Genomic DNA, 26,627 nt, shown 5'->3' on the forward strand with positions numbered 1-26,627 from the left:
ACATTCACACTGAGCAGTAGTGATGATTCATTGGATGTTGTCCAGTTGGCATATGGTGGTGGTGGTGGTTTTATCTGTTTCAGCTCTAGTGACAATTGGAAGGAATTGAAGACAGTTTGTTATTAATTCTTGACTGTTCAAGTTGTTTAAATATCAAGTGGACATATCTTAAATAGAGTCACTGTCACAAATGACAATGGAGGAGGCGGAGGCAGATGCAATTGCAGGTAACAACTTTTAATACATTCCAAACAAGACTGCCCGAAACAGAGGCAGAATCGAGGTAAAAAAACAAAACAAAACAGGCAGCGGTCAAGCGATGTGCGAACAGAATATCAAAGTATGGGTTAAACCAAAAATAACCTTTTTAACCTTTTTGGTCAGGGTCACAAACTAGAGAGCAATGCAATAAACAAAAGGCTTGGTAATGTGAGACAGTGTGAGCTGAGCAGATAGTGTGTGCTGTGCATACTGAATGTCCCTCATAAACAGTGAGAGTGAGTGTGAAGCTGATTGAACACAGGTGTGTTCAATCAGTAGCTGTGTGACTGTCAGCATGGGAATGTGTGTGTGTGTGTGTGTGTGTGTGTGTGTGTGTGTGTGTGTGTGTGTGTGTGAGTAATGGGCCCCGGTGTCTGCTGGGAGCTGGAGTTCCTGACTGTAGCTGACATGACTGTCAGATTGTATCTTTCAGTTCTTATTCCCTCAGGTCTCTCTCTCTCTCTCTCTCTCTCTCTCTCACTTACTCTCTCATTCACTCTCTCGTTCACTCTTTCTTTCATTCATTTACTCACTCACTCAGTGTCTCTCTTTCTCTCTCTCTCTCTCTCTCACTCTCACTCACTCAAACCCTGCCCCACTGTCCCAAGCCCCCCCCAGACAGCCCCCCCCTCTTACTCACTCAAACCCTGCCCCACTGTCCCCAGCCCCCCATTCAGACAGCCCACCCTCTCTCTTTCTCTCTCTCTCTCTCTCTCTCTCTCTCTCTCTCTCACTCACTCAAACCCTGCCCCATTGTCCCCAGCCCCCCCCCCACTCAGACAGCCCACCCTCCCCCCACTCTCTCTCTCACTCACTCAAACCCTGCCCCCCCACTCAGACAGCCCACCCTCTCTCCCTCTCTCTCTCGCCCCCCCCCTCTCTCTCACTCACTCAAACCCTGCCCTACTGTCCCCAGCCCCCCCACTCAGACAGCCCACTCTCTCTCTCTCTCTCTCTCTCTCTCTCTCTCACACACCCTCAAACCCTGCCCTACTGTCACCACCCCCCCCCCCCACTCAGACAGCCCACTCTCTCTCTCTCTCACTCACTCAAACCTTGCCCTACTGTCCCCAGCCCCCCCCCCCACTCAGACAGCCCTCTCTCTCTCTCTCTCTCTCTCTCTCTCACTCACTCACTCACTCAAACCCTGCCCCACTGCCCCCCCACTCAGACAGCCCACCCTCTCTCTCTCTCTCTCTCCCTCTCTCTCTTTCTCTTTTCTCTGTCTTAAAGTTAGTAAAAGAAAATGCACCTTGAGGATGTGACTGACATCAGATCAATATTCTTCTTTAAAAAAAAATTCTCTTCAAGAACCTTAGAACAAATTGGGATTTGGGGAAAGTTGTGTTATAGCATATTTAACTATTGTAGCTGACGGGGAAAAAGCTGAGCAGTAGTCTCCTCGGTGTTTTTCTGATCATGAGATCAATGTTGTCTTGTGTAAATATTGATCAACAAATGATAGCCAGTGAAGATGTTTAAATAATAATAATAAAGGAAATGGTAGCTAATATTAATTATTATGACCGTATTATAAAGTTATAATATTATTAGAATTAATATAAATTATAATATTAATTTTTAGAATTAATATAATAATTTCTTTCACCTCAGTAATCATATTAATTATAATGAATTATTTTAAATTATTTTCTATATATTCTTTCTTTTGCCTGTACAGATAATTCTATTTCTATTGCACCTATATTTATTTTATTTTTTATTTTTTTATTTTCGATTTTTATGACATCCATTTCACTCCATGTCATGCTGCGTATGTAAGAATTTAAATTCGTAATAAAACACATTTAGGGATTTACCAGCAGACTAAGGTGCTTCATTATAGACATAAATGCTTGAAATACTTTAAAATGCTCCCATCCGAATAGACAGTTTTAAGTTAAAATGACTAGTATCCCGAAAAAAAAAGTATCCTTAATCCTCTCATATATTATTTAAAGGCAATCTATAGAGAAATATTACTTGTATTCAAGATATATACTTGCTAAGATATTATTATTCTCTAGTGCAGACAGGGGGAATGTATACATACATCATCTTCATGCCAAGCCGGAAGAACAAGCTACTTCAATAACTGTGGCTCGCTCCCATTTATCTAATACTGTCCAGCGGTTATGTTTTGAGTCATAAAACAAAGGTATTTCTTTTGCTCCTAAATTTTCATTTCGTATACACCGGCACTGCTTACAGCTCTCCCTTAAGGCGGTGCATTAAATATTCCCACAGTATCATATCCAAACCCCTAACAAAAAAAAAATAACCGAAGATAAAGCTAGTGGAAAAGTTCGAGTCATTTTGCAAAGTTTAAACAGCGTCTGATCAATGCGCTGTCTAACATGCTGCGCTTAAAAACCATCACGCACATCCGACTGGCTCTAAACAAGCGGCACAGCAGAAGCACGGCTCTAGCGTGGCTGATGAATTGCACAGGGAGTAACGATGTCAACCAGCTGCTTTTCCCACACAGGCGTAAGCTCAGCGCCCGAGCCGGATTAACACAGAGGTGCACAGGAGATCAGCCCGAGGATAGAGATAGAGATTGAGATCGGTGCTGTAAGTGCTAGAGTTAAGCAGTATTTTTTTTTTTTTTTTTTTTAAACAGCTTGAGGATAGTCTTGTGATGCAGATAGATATTGCTGACCTGCAGCACTCCAACACCTGCTCTACTCCCTCGCCTTATTCTCACTTAGTACCTGCAAATCAGTGGTCCTGCTAAGCTTTACTCTATATAGAGTGTTTTAATGATAGTCGTACATCGGCGTCTGAAGGTGTTAGTTTTCTGACTCTGATTTTAAATAGCTTTATTGACAGTATGAATTTTCCTTTAATTGCCATAATGTTCTATTTAGCACTACAGTAACTTGACTGCTGTGAGGTTCTATGCAAGTAACATATACATGCATAATGTAAGCAACTTGAGGCCAAATCAGGTAAGAGACAAGATGTCAAATATGAATTTTTATTCTGTAAAGGTATTCATTAGGACTAGCAGAGTTAAAGATAATTAGTGTTTATGCAACGGAGAAGTATTTAAGAGCACTTTCGGAATCCTCGTAATAGAATATGTGCCCCAACGTGAGCTATATATCAAGAAAACACAGAAATCTCTACATCTCCACTAAGATGGATGGCCCAAAGCGGTGTATTTTTCATATTTATGGGAAGCACAAGTTACTCATCTTCCTCAGAGGAAAATATTGTCCATCATCGAGCAATATTTATATCACAACATTTTCCCGCTGTGACAGACAGGAGAAAGCCTCGGATCAGAAGTCGGGATTAGAGATCAGAACAGACGCTGCGCTTTTCATCTACATGGCTCACCGTAGGATTGGATGTCTGGGAAATTTTTTGAAAAATACAGCCCTGGAAAAGCCATCCGGCTTCTTTCTGCGGATCTGGTGCTCCCGAGTCCAAAAAAACACCCTTCTTCTCATAGCGCTCCGGGATCAAGAGTACGCAACCTTCATGCCGGTCGGAATACCGTTCCGTTCCGTTCACGCCGTGAACACACCGAAAACCCGGATAGAAATAAATTTGATGCAATATTTACACCAAGATAATGCATATTAGCACATGCTCTGTTCAAACATGCACGATTAAGAGCATCTTAAATAAATAGACTCACCTACAGTCACATTTAATTGTTCTAACACAAAAAGCTAATTTGCTTTATGGGGAAAAAAATGTTCTGTTGCACAATAATAGCTGCTGTGTGGAGGACAAAAAAAAAAACAAAACAGGTGAAGGAATAAATGATCACTCTGTCTGTTCATGCCATTATCCAGAATGAGACAGAACATGTTGTACAAATCCACTATGGGACTTCTTTATTTCCAGCTGCACAGCTTGTTCCGTCTCTTTTCTGACCTGACCAGCGTGTCATTTCTTATGTCATGCAGTCAAACCGTTAGATTGCCATTTCTTCCGCTAATCAGAGAGATGGCGAAAAGCAAGGCGGATACGATGCATATCAGTGTTGCTAAGGGAGGACCACACCTATGAGCTTTAGGATTTTAAACAGTTTTGCACTCAAGTCTTCGTCAGTGAGCTATTGACAAACTTCATGTTATAGTTACGAATCGACTGGATACACTATCGCACTTAATGTCTGCACAGGAAATGAATAATAATCACACTCTGGTGTCACTCAGATAAGGATGGGTTGCCTTTTGAGTCTGGATCCTCTCAAAGCTCTTTCATATTGTCTCAGGGAGTTTTTCCTTCACATCATCTCTAGCTCACTCATTAGGGATACATTGCTATGTTTCTAATATATATACTGAATTTATATATTCCTTTAAAGCTGCTTTGTAGACAGTGTAAGGAATATACAAATAAAGTAATAAACAAATTGAACTGAAGGCTTGTGGGAGCATGCCGCTATAGGAAAACAATCAGCGTGTTAGTGTGACACAGCTTGTTGGGGCAGTGAAAGCTCAAGTGGTTAAGGCTCTGGGTTAAGATCGGTATTCCTGCCCCACCACCACCAAGCTGCCACCGTTGGGCCCTTGAGCAAAGCCCCCAACCCACCCTGCTCCAGGGGCACTGAATCATGGCTAAACCTGCACTCTCTCTCTCTCTCGCTCTCGCTCTCTCTCTCTCTCTCTCTCTCGCTCTCTCTCTCTCTCGCTCTCTCTCTCTCTCTCTCTCTCTCTCTCTCTCTCTCTCAGCATGCTCATTATCCATTCATTTAGCCTTTTGGATTACACTTACTGTTTCCTGTGTCTTACTATAGAAAGATAACTAGCACATTCTAATAATAAACACTCTACCTGGTGTGTTGTTTTTGTCACAGCAGCTGTTATAGATAATGAATCAACACCTTCTGAGCAATCAGAATGGAGAATATAACAGCGCTGTGGCGTGTTTTAAAGTCACATTAAAGAACTGATGTTTAATCATTAAATGAAAAACAGTAATCGTATTCGATCCCATGATCTAAGAAAAGATCAGGTTCAATAGGTATGGTTTTATTTCAGCTGGAATTGTCATTATCTGTTGAAATAGAGTATATCTGTATACATGCATGCAGTAACGTTAATGATTCAGTGCTTCAGATTCATTTTCAGATATCATTTATTTTTTCTCCACGTTGTCGTTGCCTGACAGTTTACAGCAAAATAATGGTGTTGATCAGTCTCCATTCTTTAGGATATAATTCAACAAGAAACGACTACGCTATAATTACGAGCTCGGCTGTTTATTTGGCCGGGTTAAGAGTTTTGAAGCGCATCACCTCATTACCGAGTGCCTGGCGCTTGGTCTGATTAGTCACAGGAGGGGGTCTGACCCAGAACACTTCAGCTATACAGCTACTCTTCTCTTCGCTTTGTTGTCTGGAGGCGTATTTTTCTTTATTCTACCTCGGATTTTTCTGATTCTGATTGGGCAGAAGGCGAACGTTAAGCTCCGGCAGTAGCGTCAAGTATAAACTATAATCCTTCAACTATAAATCAAGTCTCAGGATATTAATAATAAACGGATTAAAATGTGTTTTTATGTAACAAAGAAAACTAGAGTATGTGACTGATTCATTGCTTTGATTTCATTTATTTTATTTTATTTTATTTTATTTTATTTTATTTTTATTTATTAGATTCCAGAAAGAGAAACATGAATTGGGAACTACTGTTTAAAGCTGTGATAACAAATAAAAACACTTAGTAGTAATTTCTCAACTTTAAATGTAACGATAAATGGATAAAAAGTCTGATGTGTTGTTTATGAATAAATATATAACCACTGTCATACTCCGAGATTTGCTGTCAATGGAAAATAATCCAGTCTGAGGTGGTAAAAGTAACCAGCGTGTCATTGCTTATTTCTCCATAATTGCACAACCCTATGTGTTTTATTCTTATTCAACTCTTTTTCTCCTTGGCCCTTGATCGAAACTCCTAACCCTCTCCTCTCCAGACACACTGTATCATGACTGACCCTGCACCCGAGCCCCAACTTGCTATCAAGCTCCAATATGCAAAGAAATGATTTCTGCTTATTCCTCATGAGGGTGTTGAGCAGCGATGTCGTTATTGGTGCAATCTCAGTTCTGCTTGATCTTGCAGATGAAGTTTAGTCGAAGTTCAGAAACTTCTTCGTCTTATACCGGACCATCTTTCCAAGCTTGTGAAGGAGAACCTCGAAGGACAGGACACTGAAGTTCTCCTTTCTTTACAATGACAATTACCAAGAGGCCACCGCATATCGATTCGTTTTAGGGGATTAGGGCTTGTCAATACTTTCAGGCCACTGGTTTATCTGAGTGCAGCATCTCTTCAAAACAAAGCCAAAGTATCTGGTGTCCATATTCAGTATGAGAATCTTTGAGCAGGATATGACACAACTTCTCTAACCGATTATAATCCCAGTGCATATAATAGAATTTTAATGAATATTCCAGAGTCCACATAGCAGTAGGTCTTTTCCCTTTAGTAGTCTAAAGGAAAGGTAATAGAGTTGTAAATGAAAACTGCACACAAGTTAAATCTGGGTTAAAATAATAGACTCTGCAGTACGACTGAAATCATCTTCTGTAGTTTGTTCAAAGGAGGGCACGAACGTCATATTAAATACGTCCTCATTCAAGTCGACTGGCCCAGATCCTGATGTGACGATTTATTAAAAACGGTCTCATCTGACGCTTCTTGACACTGGTATTAAGAGCGCGATTGAATCCTGTTAATCAGAAAATCTTCTTATCGTAATCGCTCCATCTTTCTTTCTTTCTTTCTTGTTAAGCGCTTTCCTCGTTTTGACACCCAGGTGAAAGAGCAGAGGGAATTAGGAGCTAATGTATAGATGAGGTTTCTAGATCGTACTCAGTGAAATAAAAAAAATTCAGTCATATACTGTAATAGTTTTATTCTGATCTGGAAGGCAAAAAGGATCCAGAGTCAAGACTGAAGAAATCTCACATATCGCAGGCGCCATAGCCGATCCTCAGACCCACACAGGGTGGAGACGGGACTCATTCCTTGCTTTCCACTAAGCCTTAGTGCCTCTGGGCTCTGTATATAATAATATTCTAATCACCATTAACAATATTTGTAGTGTAAGAATGGGTCTTTTTGTTCCCTGTGAACTTCCCTTTTTTCCCTTTTTGTTAGGAAAAATAAATAAATATTTTAAATATGTACTTATCTAATATGAGCTAGACTTTTCACATTTTCACATGAGTCTCCTTATATCTTGACAGAAAGCAAAGGAGCAATGAGCCAATCTGCTGTTTTACTAGAGGGGGGAAAAAAATGACAGAATTTTGATTAACAACGTACTCATACTGACATTCCCTGATGTCATTCGTGACGCTCTTATGTAAAATGCATCAGCAGGTAATGTGAATATATGACGCAAGCATATAATAAAAAAATGACTATTATTTCTCAACTAATCAGTAATCAGAAGGCTACATCTGTGCCAGAGCTTTGATCCGTTTCAATTAAGGCGTCTTGAGTTGTGTGTTGTTTTTTTTTTTTTTTTGCCGGATATATATGTTTGGCAAGGGGATTACAAAAAACCGTGTCGAAGGCCATTTGCGCTTGTTTGCTAAGATTAACTCCACGTTACAATGTGACCTAGCCATTCTAAAACTGCAGTGCAACGATGACATTAACCGGGTGTCAAGCTGCAGGCAGGAGGGGAAAAATATAAACACAGCGAGCGCAGGAGCGTAAGCTATTAGTAACATGCCCCTCCACCAGCCTCAGATATTTGTCTCCTTTGCACTTTGCACAGCAGATCTCCATGCAGTCGGAGCAGCTGTTCGTAAAGCTCTCATATATATATATATATATATACGAGCATGGTGGTTAGCGGGCACAGTGGCCAAGCGGAGATTCAGTACAAGTTACTTCTGATGAAGAATATACTCCACTCACCTGTAGACACCGCTGTAAATACAGCAAATTATGTTATCATTGGATTATTCTCCGGTCAATTGGGTCATCTTTGAACATTTCTGTATGACACAAAATTGCACAAATGGTCTAAAATGAAAATTGTCCAAAAGTAGTACCATTTGCCGCTTTTCTTCTTTCATCACTATTCTCTCCTTAATTTAGTCTTGGCCCAGTTTCCATCCTGAAGCCAGTCAGCTCTCCTTTATCATATCAAACAGCTGCAGCACAGGGTAGTGTAAGATACTCGGAGGAAAGCTGCGTATTAGCCCTCTTCCAAATACAATAGCTCACGGATGCTTATGATTGGTTAGCGTCACTGTGATTGACAGCCGAGAGATAGAGCGACTGTTCTACCCTTTTCATCTAAAAAGCAAGGTCAATTTTGCTATTTTTGCTCCAGTAGATGGCCCTGGCTTCAGCAGGATTTGAATCTATGATCTACATAAGCTAGAACAAACCCTTTCACTTAGCTTAGTGGTTAGCAAGACAAGCCTCACACCTCCAAAAGGTCGGTGGTACAAGTCCTCCAACCCTGCTTTTGCATGTTCTCGTCTTGCTTTGGGAGGTTCCTCTGGGTACTCTGGTTTCCTCATCCCGATCCGATGACAGGCGTTGTAAGGTGATCTGTAAACGCTCTGTAGTGTGTGTGTGTGTGTGTGTGTGTGTGTGTGTGTGTGTGTGTGTGTGTGTGTGATGTATTGGCACCCCGTCCAGGCTGTCCACCACCTCGTTCCTCGAGTCCCCTTATGAAGGACTTGAGGTTCCCTATGACATTGTATAAGATAAATGCTACAGATAATAGATGGATGTTTAAATGGAATAAAACTTTGGAGAATAATTGTATTGGAAAATTATCCAGTATAAGTGTTTTTTGTTTATAACATAACATACTTTTAGATCACATGAAGTATTAAAAAAAAAGAAAGAAAAAGAGAAGTGATGTACAATAAGCTTCATGTTTTCCCCCATGGTACACACTATGTGGATTACATAAAAAAAAAAGGTTAAAAGAGTTCTCCCTCTCTCTCTCTCTCTGTGTGTTATTCTTCCCACTATGCACTTAGCAGTCCCTCTCTCCCATAGCTCGGTTCCTGGCATGCCGGCAGTCATTTATTGTGAGGAGTATAAATAGAATGGCAGGATCTCAGAGGCAGGTGGTCCGATCTGCACACTCAGCTCCGTTCTCCCACAGCGCCACCGAGGTTATACAGAGCGCCGCTGTAGCTGCGGTGAAACTGACCCACAGCAAGGCACCCATGCACACACACACACACACTCTACATTCAATAGCCAGTGGCTTTATAACACGGTTTACTGAGTGACAGATTCCTCATTCGATCTGCTCTAGCCTGTTATTCAGCTGGAACGCATGGACTGTGGAGAGTAAATACTTCTTGCAGTTGCACAAGCTGTTCTTTAAAGACACGCACTCTATTTCTCCCAGCGTTTTTGATTGTTCTCGCCGGTTTGCTTTGGTTTAATGGAGCAGATTTCGGGTCAGAACGGCTTCACACACATTGCTTCAGAACGGCAGCTGAATTCTAATTGCTTAACACGTTCGAGTGTTAAAAATGCATTTGAATATTAATGAGCATATGATATTATACTGCTGCAGACAGACTGCACGCTGGTCCAGCTTGAGAAAAAAAAATCCTTGCTTAGAATGTTCCGGATTAGCAACCAAACATGACCAAATGGCCCACTGTGCAGAAAGAAAGAAATAAATAAATAAATAAAAATACATCTTAGCAAGTATGTCATATATCTGCCATTTCCTGTTAGAGGATTACAATGACAGTATTCAGACTGTTTCTAACATACACTATATTGCCAAAAGTATTCGCTCACCCATCCAAATAATCAGAATCAGGTGTTCCAATCACTTCCATGGCCACAGGTGTATAAAATCAAGCACCTAGGCATGCAGACTGTTTTTACAAACATTTGTGAAAGAATGGGTCGCTCTCAGGAGCTCAGTGAATTCCAGCGTGGAACTGTGATAGGATGCCACCTGTGCAACAAATCCAGTCGTGAAATTTCCTCGCTCCTAAATATTCCACAGTCAACTGTCAGCTGTATTATAAGAACGTGGAAGTGTTTGGGAACGACAGCAACTCAGCCACGAAGTGGTAGGCCACGTAAACTGACGGAGCGGGGTCAGCGGATGCTGAGGCGCATAGTGCGAAGAGGTCGCCAACTTTCTGCAGAGTCAATCGCTACAGACCTCCAAACTTCATGTGGCCTTCAGATTAGCTCAAGAACAGTGCGCAGAGAGCTTCATGGAATGGGTTTCCATGGCCGAGCAGCTGCATCCAAGCCATACATCACCAAGTGCAATGCAAAGCGTCGGATGCAGTGGTGTAAAGCACGCCGCCACTGGACTCTAGAGCAGTGGAGACGCGTTCTCTGGAGTGACGAATCGCGCTTCTCCATCTGGCAATCTGATGGACGAGTCTGGGTTTGGCGGTTGCCAGGAGAACGGTACTTGTCTGACTGCATTGTGCCAAGTGTAAAGTTTGGTGGAGGGGGGATTATGGTGTGGGGTTGTTTTTCAGGAGCTGGGCTTGGCCCCTTAGTTCCAGTGAAAGGAACTCTGAATGCTTCAGCATACCAAGACATTCTGGACAATTCCATGCTCCCAACTTTGTGGGAACAGTTTGGAGCTGGCCCCTTCCTCTTCCAACATGACTGTGCACCAGTGCACAAAGCAAGGTCCATAAAGACATGGATGACAGAGTCTGGTGTGGAGGAACTTGACTGGCCTGCACAGAGTCCTGACCTCAACCTGATAGAACACCTTTGGGATGAATTAGAGCGGAGACTGAGAGCCAGGTCTTCTCGTCCAACATCAGTGTGTGACCTCACAAATGCGCTTCTGGAAGAATGGTCAAAAATTCCCATAAACACACTCCTAAACCTTGTGGACAGCCTTCCCAGAAGAGTTGAAGCTGTTATAGCTGCAAAGGGTGGACTGACGTCATATTGAACCCTATGGATTAGGAATGGGATGTCACTTAAGTTCATATGCGAGTCAAGGCAGGTGAGCGAATACTTTTGGCAATATAGTGTATATATGTTGTATATATTTTATTTTATTGGCAGGTAGTTCTTTTCTTGCTTCTCTTTTAAAAATTATTGTTTAAAATAATAACCAATGGAATAAAATGTAATACATTACTATAAAACAGTAAATATGTTTGATAATAGGTTTTTAATAAACTTAAATTTGGTGTCTAAAAATTTCTTTTAATGGAAAATAATAGATTGTTCTCATATTTAAGATATTTTAATTTGCTAATGTCATTTTTTTGGCAGTGCAACAACAATTAGATTCTAATTCTTAATCATTAATGAGTAAAAATAACAGCTTTATTATTATTAGCAAGTTAAACTATCTTGAATATTTACAATATTTCATATTTAAATATTACAAGACACCAAATCTGAGTTTTTATTATTAAACCTATTTTCTAGGCATATTTTACTGCTTCAACTGACCTCAACTGACTCTTTATACAGCATGGACTCTTTGTACAGCAGCCAATACCTCAGACTTTATATTTCTTGCATTTCTTTTTTTTTCATGCACCAACTGCTCATAATTACACATATGCACTTTATCTTAACAGTTCTTCATAACACCCAACACTCTACATTCATCCCACCATATTTCACCTGTAACTGTATCATTTCTTATGCTTAATGATGTTTTTTTTTTGTCTATTTATTTTCCGCTGTCTTCATCTGCTACTCTGCTATTTTCACTTTATCTTATTTTATTTTTTATCTCATATTTATTTGTGTCTTATTCGATTTCATTTAATTTCACTGTATTATATTCTAGGTTAATTTTCTTAATCCCCTTTGACTCTTTTCTATTTTTTTTTTTTTTTTATGAAAATGGCACATGACAAATAAAATTTTTATTTGAAATTTTAATTATTTTTTACCTTAATATTTTCTTGTTCTCTTGGCAGATTACTTTCTAAATTTTAAGTGTTAATTTCTAGAAAGAAGTAAAATGATCTAAAACAATAAGCTTTGAAAAATGTCCAGAAATAGGCTTAATAATCTTAGATTTGGTTTATTCTAATCCTATCATAAGAAATAGCAGATACACTTGAAAAATGTTTTCACAAGATGTATTTTTATGCAGTGTATAGCTATCAAAAATGCATCAAGTTACCACTCGCACTGAACAGAAGAGACACTTTAATAATTCTGTTTTCCTCGTGTGTTTATAAAACTGGATACGCCGCACTATAGCCGCTTTTTAAGATTTCGACGCTGGACTGTTTTTCCCACTTTGTTCTGCTAAAATAGTATTTTGGGTCTGCATCCAGGCCTCCAGTTCGTGACTGAGTTCAGTTTTAAGCAACACTCTATTGCTTTTTGTTTTAAAGCAAAGAAATAATAAGAATTTAATTTGACGAGAATCTTTACTTTTAGGAGTCATCTTAATCTGAGTTTAGGAGTCATTTTAATCTGATAATATTCACTGTATGCTATGTAAGCAACGTTTGAGTTTCAGGCACAGAAAGACAACTGCCCCAGTACACATAAAATCACTTTTAGGACAATTATAGGTTGTTTGATTTTATATTTAATAGTTGAACACATATATTAACAATATTATACAATGATATGTGTTTTATTCAGAGACCCAGTTCAAGAGACAAGCTAAAAGGTTTCAGCAGATTTGTTGGTCAGTAAAAGTGGAACCTGATATCTTAAACTGACCTTTTGATGTTTATTCATTTCTAATAATCAATTTTAAAACTCCTCCTTTTTTGTCAGAAGCCCGATTTTGACTTCGATAATTGTCAAGACAGTTATCACATCATGTTTCACTTCAGCCTCCGTAGCACCCAGCTATCAGCGAACAAAAATGCCGAGTCAGCTGGAGCTCCGGCGATGAAGCGGCGTCACTAACGGGATTGTTGTCATCTCCAATACGGTGTTGTTGCAGGAGATGAGCAATCCTCTCCAGTTAACTGAAGGCTAGCGTTTCAATCAGGCTTCATGTTTCATTTTAACAAGACAGTCTACTCCTCGCGGGTTAAAATCAGTGTCTGTACAATTCCCTTCCTTATACAATGAGGAGAAATTAGTATTCAGACCCATGTTGTTGTTGTTATTAAATGTAGTTTCACTGCAAAAGTCCACATCATATTTACACACAGATTGTCTATACATTTCTTCCAAAAAAGTTTACTTTTTACTGCAAAGCTGTTGTTGGCAACATCTTCAAATTATTCTAGCATAAGAATTAATTACATTTTTCATCTTTTATTCCCCAAGGTTACAAGACTCTCTCTAATGAAACGCCTCTGATTTTCTCCCCAAATTCGCCTCCTTGGTTGAAGAGATTCTGATGAATTTTCTTTTCTATTATATCCTGGTACACTGCACCATTCGTGTGACGATCAATGACGTGTAAAATGCCATCGTACTGTTAAAAAATAAATAAATCCCCATATTACGATGCTCCCACCATCGTGCTTTACATGGTGCTTTAGTTGTTCTTCATACGCTCATATTTTTAAGCTTTCATTCTCCAAACATAAGAAGGTGAATTAATCCTGAAGGGTTCTATTTTTCTTTCTGTCTGATCAGAGTATATTGTTTCATAAGAGTTTTGTCTGCATGTTTTAGACGGACATCTCGTGATGCAGAAGCAGATTATTGCTTATTGTTCTCCGTCGTTCCTGCTGCTTTCAGGTCGTCCTGCAACTCTTTAGTGCCGTCTCCTCGGTTTCTTCCTCATTATAAGGCCAGAGACGTGTCTAGGGACAATTAGTTGTATCTGTCTGTCTGTCTCTGGAATATAGTCCTCCATTCATTTCCCTATTTTGTTATGTTAAGGAATAAATGCTTTTTTGTTTATATTATCTCTGGTGGTCCAGCAGCAGGATCCCGTGCTATGACCATCATAGCCCGGATTTAAATCCCAGGTAGGAACCAAACCCGGCCACTTAGCTTTCAGTTCCGGTCCCAAGCCTGGATAAAATGGGAGGAGGAAGTGGTAGCTTAGTGGGCAAGGTGTTGAACAACTGATCAGACGGTTGAAAGTTCACATCCCAGGTCCACCAGGCTGCCATCGCTGGACTCCTTAGCAAGGCCCTTAAGCTTCAATTGGTCAGCTGTACAAAATGAGGTCAAGCCCTAGATAAGAGTGTCTGCCAAAAGTAAATGAAATGGGAGGGTTGTGTGAGTACTTACAAGACATTATGAGTACTTCAACTCATTCAGTTCTTTCAATGCTCAACTTTTAACAGACGTCTCAAGGAGGCAGTTGGACATACGGCGCTTCTCACTACTACACACCTAATTGGATTCTGCTCCACAAGTTGACAACAATTCGAAGCAAAACTGATTAGCAGTAGCTACACAAACCGAATCAACGCAATGCTTCCAACTGAACTCATTTGAATAAGCCGAAGTCTGTTATACCCTTTAGATACTGCTTTAGATACTGCAAGATACAAATGACTCACCTAACTGATTTGTCCTTATGAGTTTAAGTGAATCAATAAAATTCCATCACTATTAGCACACAAGTGGAGATATGCTCAGGAAGTGTATTAGATAACAAAAATAGTGTCCGTGTACTCATTTCTCCCGACTGTAAGACCCTCTTTTAGAAATGCAAAGTTGCATTGTCTTTAAAAAAAACATTTGTTGTTGGTTTCAAATAGTTGCGTTAGTTTGCTCAGACAGCCGCAGCATCGACCGCCGTGTTTGAAGCTAACCCGAACACGCTGATAATTCACTGCCTCTGAGCTCTTTGTATTTTTCTCATTGCGATTCAGGGTGGGCCGAGCGGGCCGGGCGGGCCGAGCGCCGGCTGCTAATCACAGTCCAAACAGCTTCTGCAGTATCCAGCAGCAGACAGTAGGTCTAGGAAGCACTGCTGAGTACAGAGGAGTTGTTTATCTGTGAAGGCATGCCCTCGCTCCATCATCATGCCCACAGAGACGGCACCATAAAGCACGTTTCTCACTAAGATAAGGTCTCCAGACTGGGTCTATCTGCCTGGCTTGCTACACTACACTGGGAGAGGGAGAGAGAAAAATAAATGAAGAACAACTTGTGTTTACTGTGTTGCCGTGATATAATTCCTTAATACCAGCCGTAGGATCTTTTTCCCCCGGAAGATTCTTTCGAACGTGTTTGAATTTTTGACTAAATGAGTTGTTTCTATTCAGTGGAAAAGAATGTCAAGTTTTGAGCTTTCTTAGGACTAAGGCTACTTTTTTTTCCCCTTTGTCTTTCGAAAGTTGATTGGCTTTGTGCTAGCCCAACCATGACGGGCTTCCTTAGCCATGGCGTCCGAGAGCTATATATGAATCGGGCCGGACTGTTTTCATGAATAAAAAGGCAGGTATTATTTTATTATAGTGTGCCGTGAGCACGAATAATGCGCAGATCCTTGAAAGTGGGGGAATTGTTTGAGTTCCGTATAATTTCTCCATCTCTATATCAAATCTTATTACCAATCTCCACTTTCAATCGGCCAGGGGATTCCGAGCGTTATTGCACAACACCTGGCTGGTTTCCCCCTTGATAGAAAAAAATCTGCTTAAAACTTTTTAGAGCTCTTTAATCAGATTGTACATAGGGTTTTTTTTTCTTTCTTTGTTAAATTAGTCCTCAATTTTGACACGGCATGGTGTTTGTCTTCTGTAAACCTCACTTTAAAATGAATCTGTATCAAGGTGCGGTCTGTTCTGCAGCAGTTGTATTGAATTAAACGGAATACAAATAGTGTCTGTCTCCAATGAAATATATTTTTTCTGTATTTTCTCCAAAATATAAATGCGTGAAAAGCTCCAGGCAGCGCAATGACATTAAACACATGCCTAAACATCAACACGGCACGGGCGGACAAATCATAAATTTATTATCTAGCCCACAGGCCGAGTGGAAAACTTCAGTCTGCCGACCAGGAAATGTAAGCTAGCATAATTTAATAATGCATAAGGCTTAGTTAAGTACATTTAAAACAGTTAAAGCGTGTCGGCTAGATTCTGCGGTGTTCTGATATTTTTCTGCTCCCACTAGCATCTTTGTTTTTTTCTAGATATGTTTAACTTTGATGGAGCCTAATTGACAGCTTTGCACTGGACTATATTTTGCTCAGTATTTCAACATGATGCAGGTTGTTGCTTCTGAAAAGACTGTCGCTGTCATCTATTCATGCTAAACAATCCGCTTAATAAAAATAGTTCTGGTCGTATGTGAGTAGTGCAGCAGGAAGTGGGACTGTACCAGCCAAAATAAAAAACTGTCAGTGGTTATCAGGGTCCAAGTGGTGAGTGTCTGTGATGATTGGGATCTGTTGTGATCATCAGGGTCCAAGAAGAAAACATCAAGGTCCAAGAGTATGGAGTCAATTCAATGCCACATATATTCGCAAAAGAATTTGTGTTTGCACAAAAAAAATAAAGTTTTGCAAACGAAAAAATTAAATTTGTGAGAAAAAAATAAGTTTTGCAAAACAAAAATCAAGAGTTGCAAAATATAAATGACTTAAATTTATTTGCGACGCTGCTTTTATTTTGCGTTTCAGTGAAATGTGAGTTTGCAATTCCGTTTTTTCTTTGCACTTCGCTTTTGTTTGCGTTTGACTTTCTGGCACTGTTTTGGCGTGGGGGTGGAGTCAAGGTATTGGGGCGTGGTAAGCACATACAAGAGGGTGTTTGTTGGGGTTAAAGCAGTATTTATCAGGGTCCAAGTGGGTGTTAAAAATGGGATCCATCAGGTGATAATTACGGCCTAAGTAGTAATCACTGGGGTCCAACTGGTGTTCACTGAGGTCCAGGTGGTGTTCATCTGGGTTCAATTGGTGTTTATTAAGGAACAATTGGTGTTCATTGAGGTCCAAGTCATGATCACTGGGGTCCAGATAGTGTTCATTGGGGTCCGAGTGGTGTTCATTAAGGTCCAACTGGTGTTCATTGGGGTTCAAGTCATGATCATTGGGCTCCAGATGGTGTTAATTGGGGTCCAAGTGGTGTTCATCGGGGTCCAGATGGTGTTCATTAGGGTCCAAGTGGTGTTCTTCGGGTTCCAAGTGTTGTTTATCAGGGTTTAAGTTGTGTTTATTGATGTCCAACTAATCAGGGTCTAACTGGTGTTTGTAGGGGTCCAAGTCGTGATCATCGGGGTCTAAGTGGTGTCTATCGGAGTCCAAGTGGTGTTTATCAGGGTTTAAGGTGTGTTCATTGGCATCCAAATCATCAGGGTCCAATTTGTGATCATTGGGGTCTAAGTGGTGATAACTGGGGACCAAGCTGTAATCATCAAGGGGCCAAGTGGCCCAAGCGGTATTTATCAAAATCCAGTTGAGTGATCATTGTCCAGTGATTTTAAAAAACAGGATCCAAAAAGGTGATAATTGGGGTCCAAGCAGTAATCACTAGGGTCCTGGTGGGTGTTCATCAGGTGTCAAGCACTGATTATCAGGGTACAAGTGGGTAATCACTTGGGTCCAACTACATAACCAGAGAGTTCATTCTGCTGATTCAAGACAGATTTGAATCTATCTGCACCGATATTCATAATATTCTTGTATTCTTATCTTTTCTGTCAAATCTTGCATATGTTTTGAGGTTCAGAATTGGAAATGCAGTGTTTTAAATGTTCCATATGGCTTTAGCGGTTCTAAGTTTGACGTTGTCGACAGAGGCGTTACAATGGCATCACACTAGGAACTGAGGGCCTTTTGTTTCAGTTCCAGACCAGAATTCCTGAGCTAAAGTTTCTGAGTGGAAAGTCAGCTATTAATATTTAGCAGTGCATATGCTGCTGTGACCTGCACACAGCTGGTCCAGCTGCCCCCACACTCACATATGTAGTGGCTTTTTGTTTGTTCCAGTAAGTTAGAAAGCCTTTGAAGCTTTGGGAAGAAAAAAAAACAGTTAAAGAAAGTGGAAGCTATATGCTGTCAGCACCGACGGCTATTCTGAGTCAGGCAGTCAATTATTCTGTAAAGCCATGGGCGAATCTAGAGTTTAACCCTTCGAGGGGCTCAGCATTGCAATGAGGACGAATGACGTGCCAACAATGAAGAAATACAAATAACAGCTGCAGCTGAACGCAAAAGGGCACGATGTTTTATGTGTGGATAGGTTTGTGTTGTGTGTGTATGCTTGTAAAGTAGTGTTTCATTTCTTTATGGGAGAGAGCTTTGAATTGAATAATAAAAAATAGTCATATATACCGTGTTTCAGCTACAGTCTTACAAGAACAGATTTATTTTGCATGTAAGCCGAATTCCAACCACATTAGAAATGTGTATGTATGTTATCCAGCTGTGAATGTCAAATAATCCAGATGCAAGTAATTGATGACGATTCGCCGTTTGATTTAAAGACACAGTGCGCTTTTAGACCGCACGACTTTAATTGGCACAAAAAGCCTGCCTCGGATTCCGTAAAGCAAACCTCATTCAGTCTCGGTGATGTATAATGTCTTGATTTAGCTTTACAGCAGAAGAGTGAGGGAGGAGGTGGCATGCGGGTCACTCTGAAAATATACAAGAAGCATGCAGTCAGTCAATAACTCAAAGAAGAAGCTTGCTTTCTTTCTTTCTGTTGTTTACACTTTCATCCATTTCTCTCTGTATGTGTGCATCAAACCTTCGTGCGCTGAGGCGGTATCAGAAACTGTTTATATCTCAAGATCTCATGCTTTCTTTCTTTTTATTTATTTATTTATTTATTTATTTATTTATTTATTTATTTATTTATGGTTCAGATTTCCGATTTTCGTTATGATATGAAAGCCAACTTGCTAAAATCTGGGATTTCTAAGAAAAATCTAATCAAGCCGCTGAATTCAGATTTGATTGAGTTGCCTCTGGGAATTTCTTCATAATTACAGCCGTAATTTCCACAAACGATCCTCAGTAACGCAATCAGCACTACTGCTGTCATGTACTACTTTAATGCTAACTCTTTGTGTCGCGCAAAATGAATTTGCAGCGTAAATGGCTGAGCTGATAAGCCTGGAAGTGTGTTCAAACACAAAATGGTCAGCTTGTGCATTTTTGAATGCTTCAGTTTATTGTTCGTAATTTACCTTCTTTCTCAAACGTGTATTCAGAGTTATCGGTAAGGTACCTTGTGGCCAATGATCTTGCCTCACATTCCGCAAAAGTAATTTTCTGTTTTTGCCCAGCGCAAACCACAGTTCATGTTTGCAAAGGGCAAAGTGCAAAGTCTAAAGCAAAAAAGCATTTGAACTCGACAATGAGATTTCCATTCCCCCCCCCCCCCCTCGCTCGCCGTGGCTCTGGGTGGCGAAGACGCTGCATCGTGTAACCTTGGTGTCAGCAGTCTGTGCCGGTCATTTGAATGTGCAGGCACATTGCCAAAGATGAAGTTAATGACCTTAGATGCCACAATCAGCCTTGATGATAGTGCATTGCAATATGAGGGAATTGGTATTCATCGGGTCCACTGCAAGCGATGAATTATTAATGCCTGGCTGCAAGTAAACTTTTCCACCGTGTAGAGGTGGGGAGGGCGGCTGTGGGCTAAACAGTGGGATGGGAAGAGAATATGAAACGCACAGCTCCATCACGAATCGGAGTTTAGACGTGGAGCCTACTCTGTCAACAGTTATGTCATCATTTGGTACCGCGTAATGTGGAAATAAATGAGTGAGTCTCAAAGGCGTATTTAATATAAATAGAATCTAATATAATATGACCTTATTATAACAAACTCAATAAGGTGGTGATCGGTTCACACTGTTAAAGCGAAGCTTGGCGTATTCGCATATTATTTTAGGTAGAGCATACTTTCATGACTTTTCATGTGCGTAAGATGTTAAAGCAAGGCGGCACGAGATATTAAAACTATCCGTAACGTAGTCTGTCAGGCGTCCGGAGATGTCTCTTCCAAGCCAGAAGCTAGAACACCTATAGTAGCATTTCTAGCACATCCTTTTGATAAGGAATTAACCTGCGTTGCTTATGCCACTAAAACAAATATGACCAATATTTCCGAGTGAGAATAAAAGCATGACTCAGCTTATCATCATCGTCATCATCATCATCATGGAATATGAGGTTTAACTCGTGCTGTGTTCCTTGAATGGGAAATGATGCGTTGACATTATTAGTGTGGGATTTAAATGTCAAGTCACAGCTATGCATTACAGCAAGATTTCTCACTGCTGCTCGAGCCGTAGCTTAATTATTTCTTCTCCGATTTGGATACTGAAATTAAGGAGGACTGCAGACTTCATTTTTTTAATGATGTCTTCGAATTTGTAATAGATAGGAAGTTAATTGCAAGTAAAGCTATGATGGATGACTGTGTATACGATATAGCGACACCTACTTGTTGAAATTCCTGTTCCAGTTGGAATTGTTCTCCCTTTGCTGTTATAATAATCTCTACGATTCTGGAAATGGTTTCCACTAGTTGTCAGAGTGTGGTTTTGGGGATTAGTGATCATTCGGCTACAAGAGCATTAGTGAGATCAGGTATATTGGTCAAGGTTCAGAACCTCCAAGATGCCGCTGTTGGGCTCTTAAAGAAGGTCTTTAACTCTGTCTTCTCCTGTATGCTGTTTCTTGACCCTGTGTCAACTTCCTAAACTTGGATATGGCAAGCAAATCCTTTCACTGTGCTGTAGCAAATAAATAAAGGCTTCTTCTACTGATGATGCGTGAGGATTCAGTGTTCCAGTTCATCCCAAAGGTGTTCATTGGGGTTGAGTCGGAGTTCAGGACACTTGAGTTTTTCCACTTTGTCATTGTCATGCCAGAACAGGTTTGAGCATCTTAGTTGCAGTTACAGTTACAGAGGCATTCTAGGCAGTTATGTACCTTACTGTTTAGAATATTTTTGGGGAAGAACCACATGTGGGGGTCACCTCCACATACTTTCGGCCACACAGAATGTATAATTATGGCATCGTTTGTCTATTGGTTCAATGGCCTCATTTCAGTACAAACCGTGCAGAAAAAGGGTTTGAAGTCTTGGGGAACGACGTAAACATCAGTCTAGACGTCTCCCCGACTCAGCTCACTACATGTTACTTACATGCAATCCAGTGCATGGATTTCTGCCATCAGCACTGAGCTCTAGAAAAAAGAGCAATTGTGACAAATGTAATGTATTTTGGGTGTCAGTGTTCCTCTTTTGCATTTCTTCTTTCATCCTTGTGTCTGCCCAAAGCAAACATTTTCCTACATTTCTCTTTGAGTCATTAGCGTTTGACTTTCCCTCCTTCTTTTCATTATTATGGCGTTTTTCCAAGCTTCCACAGAGAGATCAAACTGTTTCATGCCGTTGGCCCACAATGCTGTTACTGACAGCTGCTGCCGCCTGTCCTTTCCCTTCATTTCTCTCGTTCTATCCTTCATCTCCTCGAGAATCCACACGGAACTGCCAGCAATATATCTATATTTTAGATTCTTCCTCCAACCCCTTTTTGAGCTTCGAGGGGGCAAACTCGATATACAGCTTAAGGCTATGCATGCTCATTTTTCTGCGCCTACTCCCCCTCTGTTGTTTTTTCTTCCATTCTTCCCACACTTTCACACATTTGGCAACTGATGTTTGCAAGTGCTGCCAAAATGCTATTTAACCTATTTTCACCACCAAAACTGGAATGCATCAGTGTAGCACAGTGGTGGGCACAACACACACACATCTCCTGTACTTAAGTGAAAGTAGAGATACCCTAGTTAAAATGTTACTCCGGTAAAAGTCCCCAAATTGAATTTCTACTGGAGTTGAAGTAGAAAAGTACTACATTTATCCTAGCTCTAAAGCTGAAAACATGCCTTTTAATACAAGGTCTGAGAAATGATCATGATAATATTATTCTAAGCCAAGGAGCACAAGGGCACCATGGAGGCTGTAAAATAACAGGACTTGAGATCATATTGGTTTTCCTGTTAAGATTTATGTTATTCTTAAGATAGTAACATATTAAAACCTGATAAAACACTTTACCATGTAGCTGGGGAAATGACAGTGTGTGTGTGTGTGTGTGTCAGTCAGTGTTTACATGGCACAGGTATTTGTGCATGGGCACTACACGAAAAAAGGACCCTTATATACAGATTATATAATATTTTTAGGGCTGAAACAACAAATCGATAATGAAAATCACCACGCGACACGACAATGATGAACGACCACATAAAGTTTAATGCAGATTTGTCATGTGCCATATCTGTGTGCTTAATGTGTTGGTCATTCACACAGAACGTGTTTTATTCCTAATTCCTTTTCCATTATAATGAAAGCAGTATACGAATGAGTCCCTCGTCCCTCTCATGTTCAAATCATTTCAACTTTTCCAAGCAGCGCAGCTCATCAATGTCACTCACAGAACATTGGACCAATCAGAAAGCCCCAGAGGCGGGGCAAGCATTGTAAGCTTCGTTTACAGTAGCAGGTTGTCATGGCAACTTCATGGCACATCCTGAGCCCTTGTAGTTCTGTACTGCGCTTTTAAAACCCATTCCTAAACACAGAGTCTCGTATTTTGTAAACACAAACATACCTTCTGTGTGAATGCTTTATTCTGTGTGAATGCTTTATTCTGTGTGAATGCTTTATTCTGCGTGAATGCTTTATCCTGTGTGAATGCTTTATCTGCATGCTTACTGTACAGTGTCCGGTGTTTATTGTGTAAAGAGCGCTGCGTTACTCCTCATTCACAATGTAGATGATAAACAGAGCTAATAGTTGTAGTGCAATTACTGCCAAATTAAAACAGTTGAATCAAAATAAACAAACAATATTTGTTTTCAATATCAGTATTTGTTACCAATTAAAAATAACGCAATGCAAAATTTCTGGAAGACTGAATGGATCATAACTTGGTAGTCTAGTAGCTCTGTCTCTTTAAGAAACACGAACAGTTTGAGGTCAAAAGTTTTCTGCTTAAAACCTGGAAAAACATTGTGAAAGTGTAAAGTCTTAGTTTAACGTTCATAGTCGTAATTATTATATTGTATTTCATATATTTTTTTTTATTTTATTGTTATATTTTTATAACCTAACTTTTATTAGATTAAATCATTCGATTTAAATGCTCGAGTCGGAAATAAATAAACATACACCAAGTTTGTTCTCAAAATGTAAATAGAATTCAATCAACAATCAGATAAATTATTTACAAGGAGATTGTAACAATAGTCATGAGTTTATAGATATTTTTGATTGTTCTTCTTCTTCTACTTTTTCTTCTTATTGCCGCTTTCGAAAATCGTCTTCAGGCTTTCCTGAAAGTCAAAGGCAGAAGTCAGTTTTTTTTTTTCATTCCTGTGTACATTGCGAATTGATGATATGATCCATTTAAATATGAATCAATATCAGCAATTTTTGATTAAAGATCCTTACCGGCTTGTAACCAGCTGCTCTTGCCTTCAGCAAGGCGTCCATTTTATCCACCTATAAATATACAAACACACACACAATGAGGACTGAGGGAGTAGTGGGTGGGGCTTTGTTTCCAAATGACCCAAGCTAATACATCATGTCAAAGATGCTTACAAATCTAATTTCAAACACTTGCTATGTTGCTTGAATGTATATTTCTTGACCGTGTGAGTGTGCTCACCTTGGCTCGCAAGAGCCTGGGATCACTAATAATGTTCATAATTTCGAAATTGTTCTCTTGCTGAACAATCATCCATGTAATCTGGTTAGCATCCGTAGGGTGGATTTCTTCTACAAGTGGCAACATGTAGTCATCTGCAGAGAGAGAGAGAGAAAGTGTGTGAGGTGTGTGTGTGAGAGAGAATAGAAACAGAGGCAGGTAGCATGGGTGGTGGGGCTCAGACTCAGACTTTTGTAAGCGCTAATATCAAGTACTTAAAGCAAATGCAGCTTAAAAAAAGGAGCGTGTAGAAGTTTTCAGTCAGCACGTGACGATGAAGTCAGATAAAAGTGGGATAAAATGCTGGAGAGCAGGAGTGTGTATGAGACGGATGTACAGTATGTGTGTGTTTTTGTGTATGTGAGTGTGAAACTCACGAGCTGTCTGGACCTGGTCTTCTAGAGCCGCTGACTCTAGTATGTAGATGGTCAGCCTCTTCTGCGGTGGTGAAAGATTGGGTACCTCTGGGGTTTCCTCTGGGGCAGCTGTCTCAGCAGCTTCCAGAGTTTTCTCTGGGGCAGCTGTTTCAACAGCCTCCGCCTTATCTTGTGCCACAGTAGAAGAGGAAGCGGTGTCGACAATTCGGACAATGTCCTCTGAGGCAGATGCCTCAATTGTTTGGACAGTGTCCTCTGAGGCAGATGCCTCGATTGTTTGGACAATGTCCTCTGAGGCAGATGCCTCGATTGTTTGGACAGCGTCTTCTGAGGCAGATGCCTCGATTGTTTGAACGGTGTCCTCTGAGCGAGGCGGCTCAACAACTGGGGTTCTCGTCTCGAAGCAGGGAGGACACACTGGCTGGCGCGGTTTTCCTGGGGCCTTCCGTGCCTCTGCCTTGCGCATCTCTGCCTCACGCTCCTCTCGAGACTTAAAGTACTCAATGGTGCTGTAACACAACAGAGAAGCTGCACTTAGAGTCTAAACCGTGCTATTAGAAGTTATCTATGTAAAAAACCCTGATATTTGAACCCCAGGCTGGTAAAAAGACTAATTTACACGTGGCTTACATTTGACGGTTGTTCAGTACTTTTCCATTGAAGCGCTGAATGGCCAGCGCCGCTGCCTTCGCTGACTCGTACTGGATGTACCCAAAGTCTTTTGATTCCACAGCCTTCAGGAGAAAGGCAGCGGGTCAACACACAACAACACACTAATCATGTAACACAGATATTCAGCTATTCAGAACAGCTCCAAGCTCGAACCTTGCATGACACGATCTTCCCGAATTTAGAGAAGGTGTCAGACAGGAAGATGCTGTTGACGGACCGATGAAGGTTCCTGATGAAAATTTTTCCCCCCTCGATGGTCTTGGCTTTGGGTTCACAGTTTGACCACATGATGCGCATGGGTCTTCCCAGGAGCAGTTCAGAATTAAACATATTTAGAGCCCTCTGAGCTGAGGGAACAGAAATAAGTCATTAATTACAATAAAAACATCAGTCTATTATAGTCTATATATAACTCATAAAAACATCATCTTTTTTGTACCGTTTAAAAACATGACCTTATCCATATAATAAAACTATAAGCTTACACATGTAGCCTCAAGTCGGCTGCAAAAACAGGTAAGAAACTGCAGAAAACTGTCTGGTTTGTTTTACCATCATTTCCATAGCGGACGTTAACGTAGGCGTTTCCTAGAGGATAGCCTGTCCTCTTGTCCCTGCATATATGGACAGACTGGACATGATATTGTTATCATTATTATTATTATTATTATTATTATTATTATTATTATATAATAATCTCAACTGTTATTATTATTATTATTATTATTATGGAAACCTTTCCATAACAATAACAACAACAGTAATAATAATAATAATAATAATAATAATAATAATAATAATAATAATAATGATAATTGTTGTTGTTGTTGTTGTTGCTAATAATAATTATTATTATTATTAACATGTTGTTGTTGTTGTTGTTATTATTATTATTATTATTATTATTATTATTATTATTATTATTATGGAAAGTTTTCCATTTTTAAAGTCCAGAGTCGATTTATTATAGATCTGATGTCAAAAGCTGGACTCTTTCAAATAAGGTAGACATGACAGACAAAATGCATTATAGGTCCAGAGGTGGACAAAGTACAGCACACAACTCTATCACTTGAGTCAAAGTATAGAGACATGGTCATGGTCATATATTACTCTGATAGACCCCTGACAAGCAAACACATGCAAAACAAAATGCATACATTTCTACATTGCACATCCATTATAATACTTACCTTAACTAGCTGGCTTCTTTCTTGTTTCCCCCTGATCCACCAAATCATCAAAGTTCAGCATTTTTAACAAGCTCTGATTCAGGTGTGACAGCATGTTGGGCTCATTTTAGTTCATTTTAGTTCATTTTGAATCCTAGCCATTAGGGAAAAATGAACATGCAGTTCAGGGTATACAGTCTACAGAGTATTCAAGCATACAGTCTTGTTTTGATGTACATTTGTCTTTTACAGCCAGGTTCTGGCCAAATCTACAGGCCGACTAACTTTCAAAAACCACATTAAAGCAAAAAAGGTCCGAAAATGCAGGCATTGGAAATGAAAGATTTTTTTTTTCTTTTTCTTTTTCTCATCCTTTGCACAAACAAGATCACATGCAACGAGGAAACAAGGTCAATGTGGTGCAGACATTTCTGATGTATGGATATAATCAACTCTGAAATTCCGCTTTGCCTCTCCCTATCTTTACAGTATATCTTACTACATATACACTACCAGTCAAAAGTCTGGACACACCTTTTAATTCAATGTTTTTTGTTTAGGGATTTATTTTCTATATTCTAGAACAG

At 40.0% G+C, this 26,627-nt stretch overlaps 2 protein-coding genes across 3 annotated transcripts in view; one reads left to right on the plus strand and one right to left on the minus strand.

Moving 5' to 3' along the window:
- Positions 1-26,627, plus strand: part of enox2 (ecto-NOX disulfide-thiol exchanger 2) — a 292,078-nt gene that overhangs the window by 17,215 nt on the left and 248,236 nt on the right. The window lies entirely within an intron of this gene.
- LOC131365130 (polyadenylate-binding protein 1-like) lies at positions 23,344-25,968 on the minus strand. The gene is made up of 7 exons (XM_058408758.1): positions 25,941-25,968; positions 25,022-25,215; positions 24,827-24,930; positions 24,197-24,705; positions 23,781-23,914; positions 23,561-23,611; positions 23,344-23,442 (listed from the first exon to the last, which is right to left on the minus strand). The coding sequence occupies exons 1-7, from the start codon at positions 25,966-25,968 to the stop codon at positions 23,395-23,397; spliced, it is 1,068 nt and encodes a 355-aa protein (XP_058264741.1). The 3' UTR covers positions 23,344-23,394.

The sequence above is a fragment of the Hemibagrus wyckioides genome, linkage group LG14, assembly GCF_019097595.1.
Source record: "Hemibagrus wyckioides isolate EC202008001 linkage group LG14, SWU_Hwy_1.0, whole genome shotgun sequence".
Classification (NCBI taxonomy): Eukaryota; Metazoa; Chordata; class Actinopteri; order Siluriformes; family Bagridae; genus Hemibagrus; species Hemibagrus wyckioides.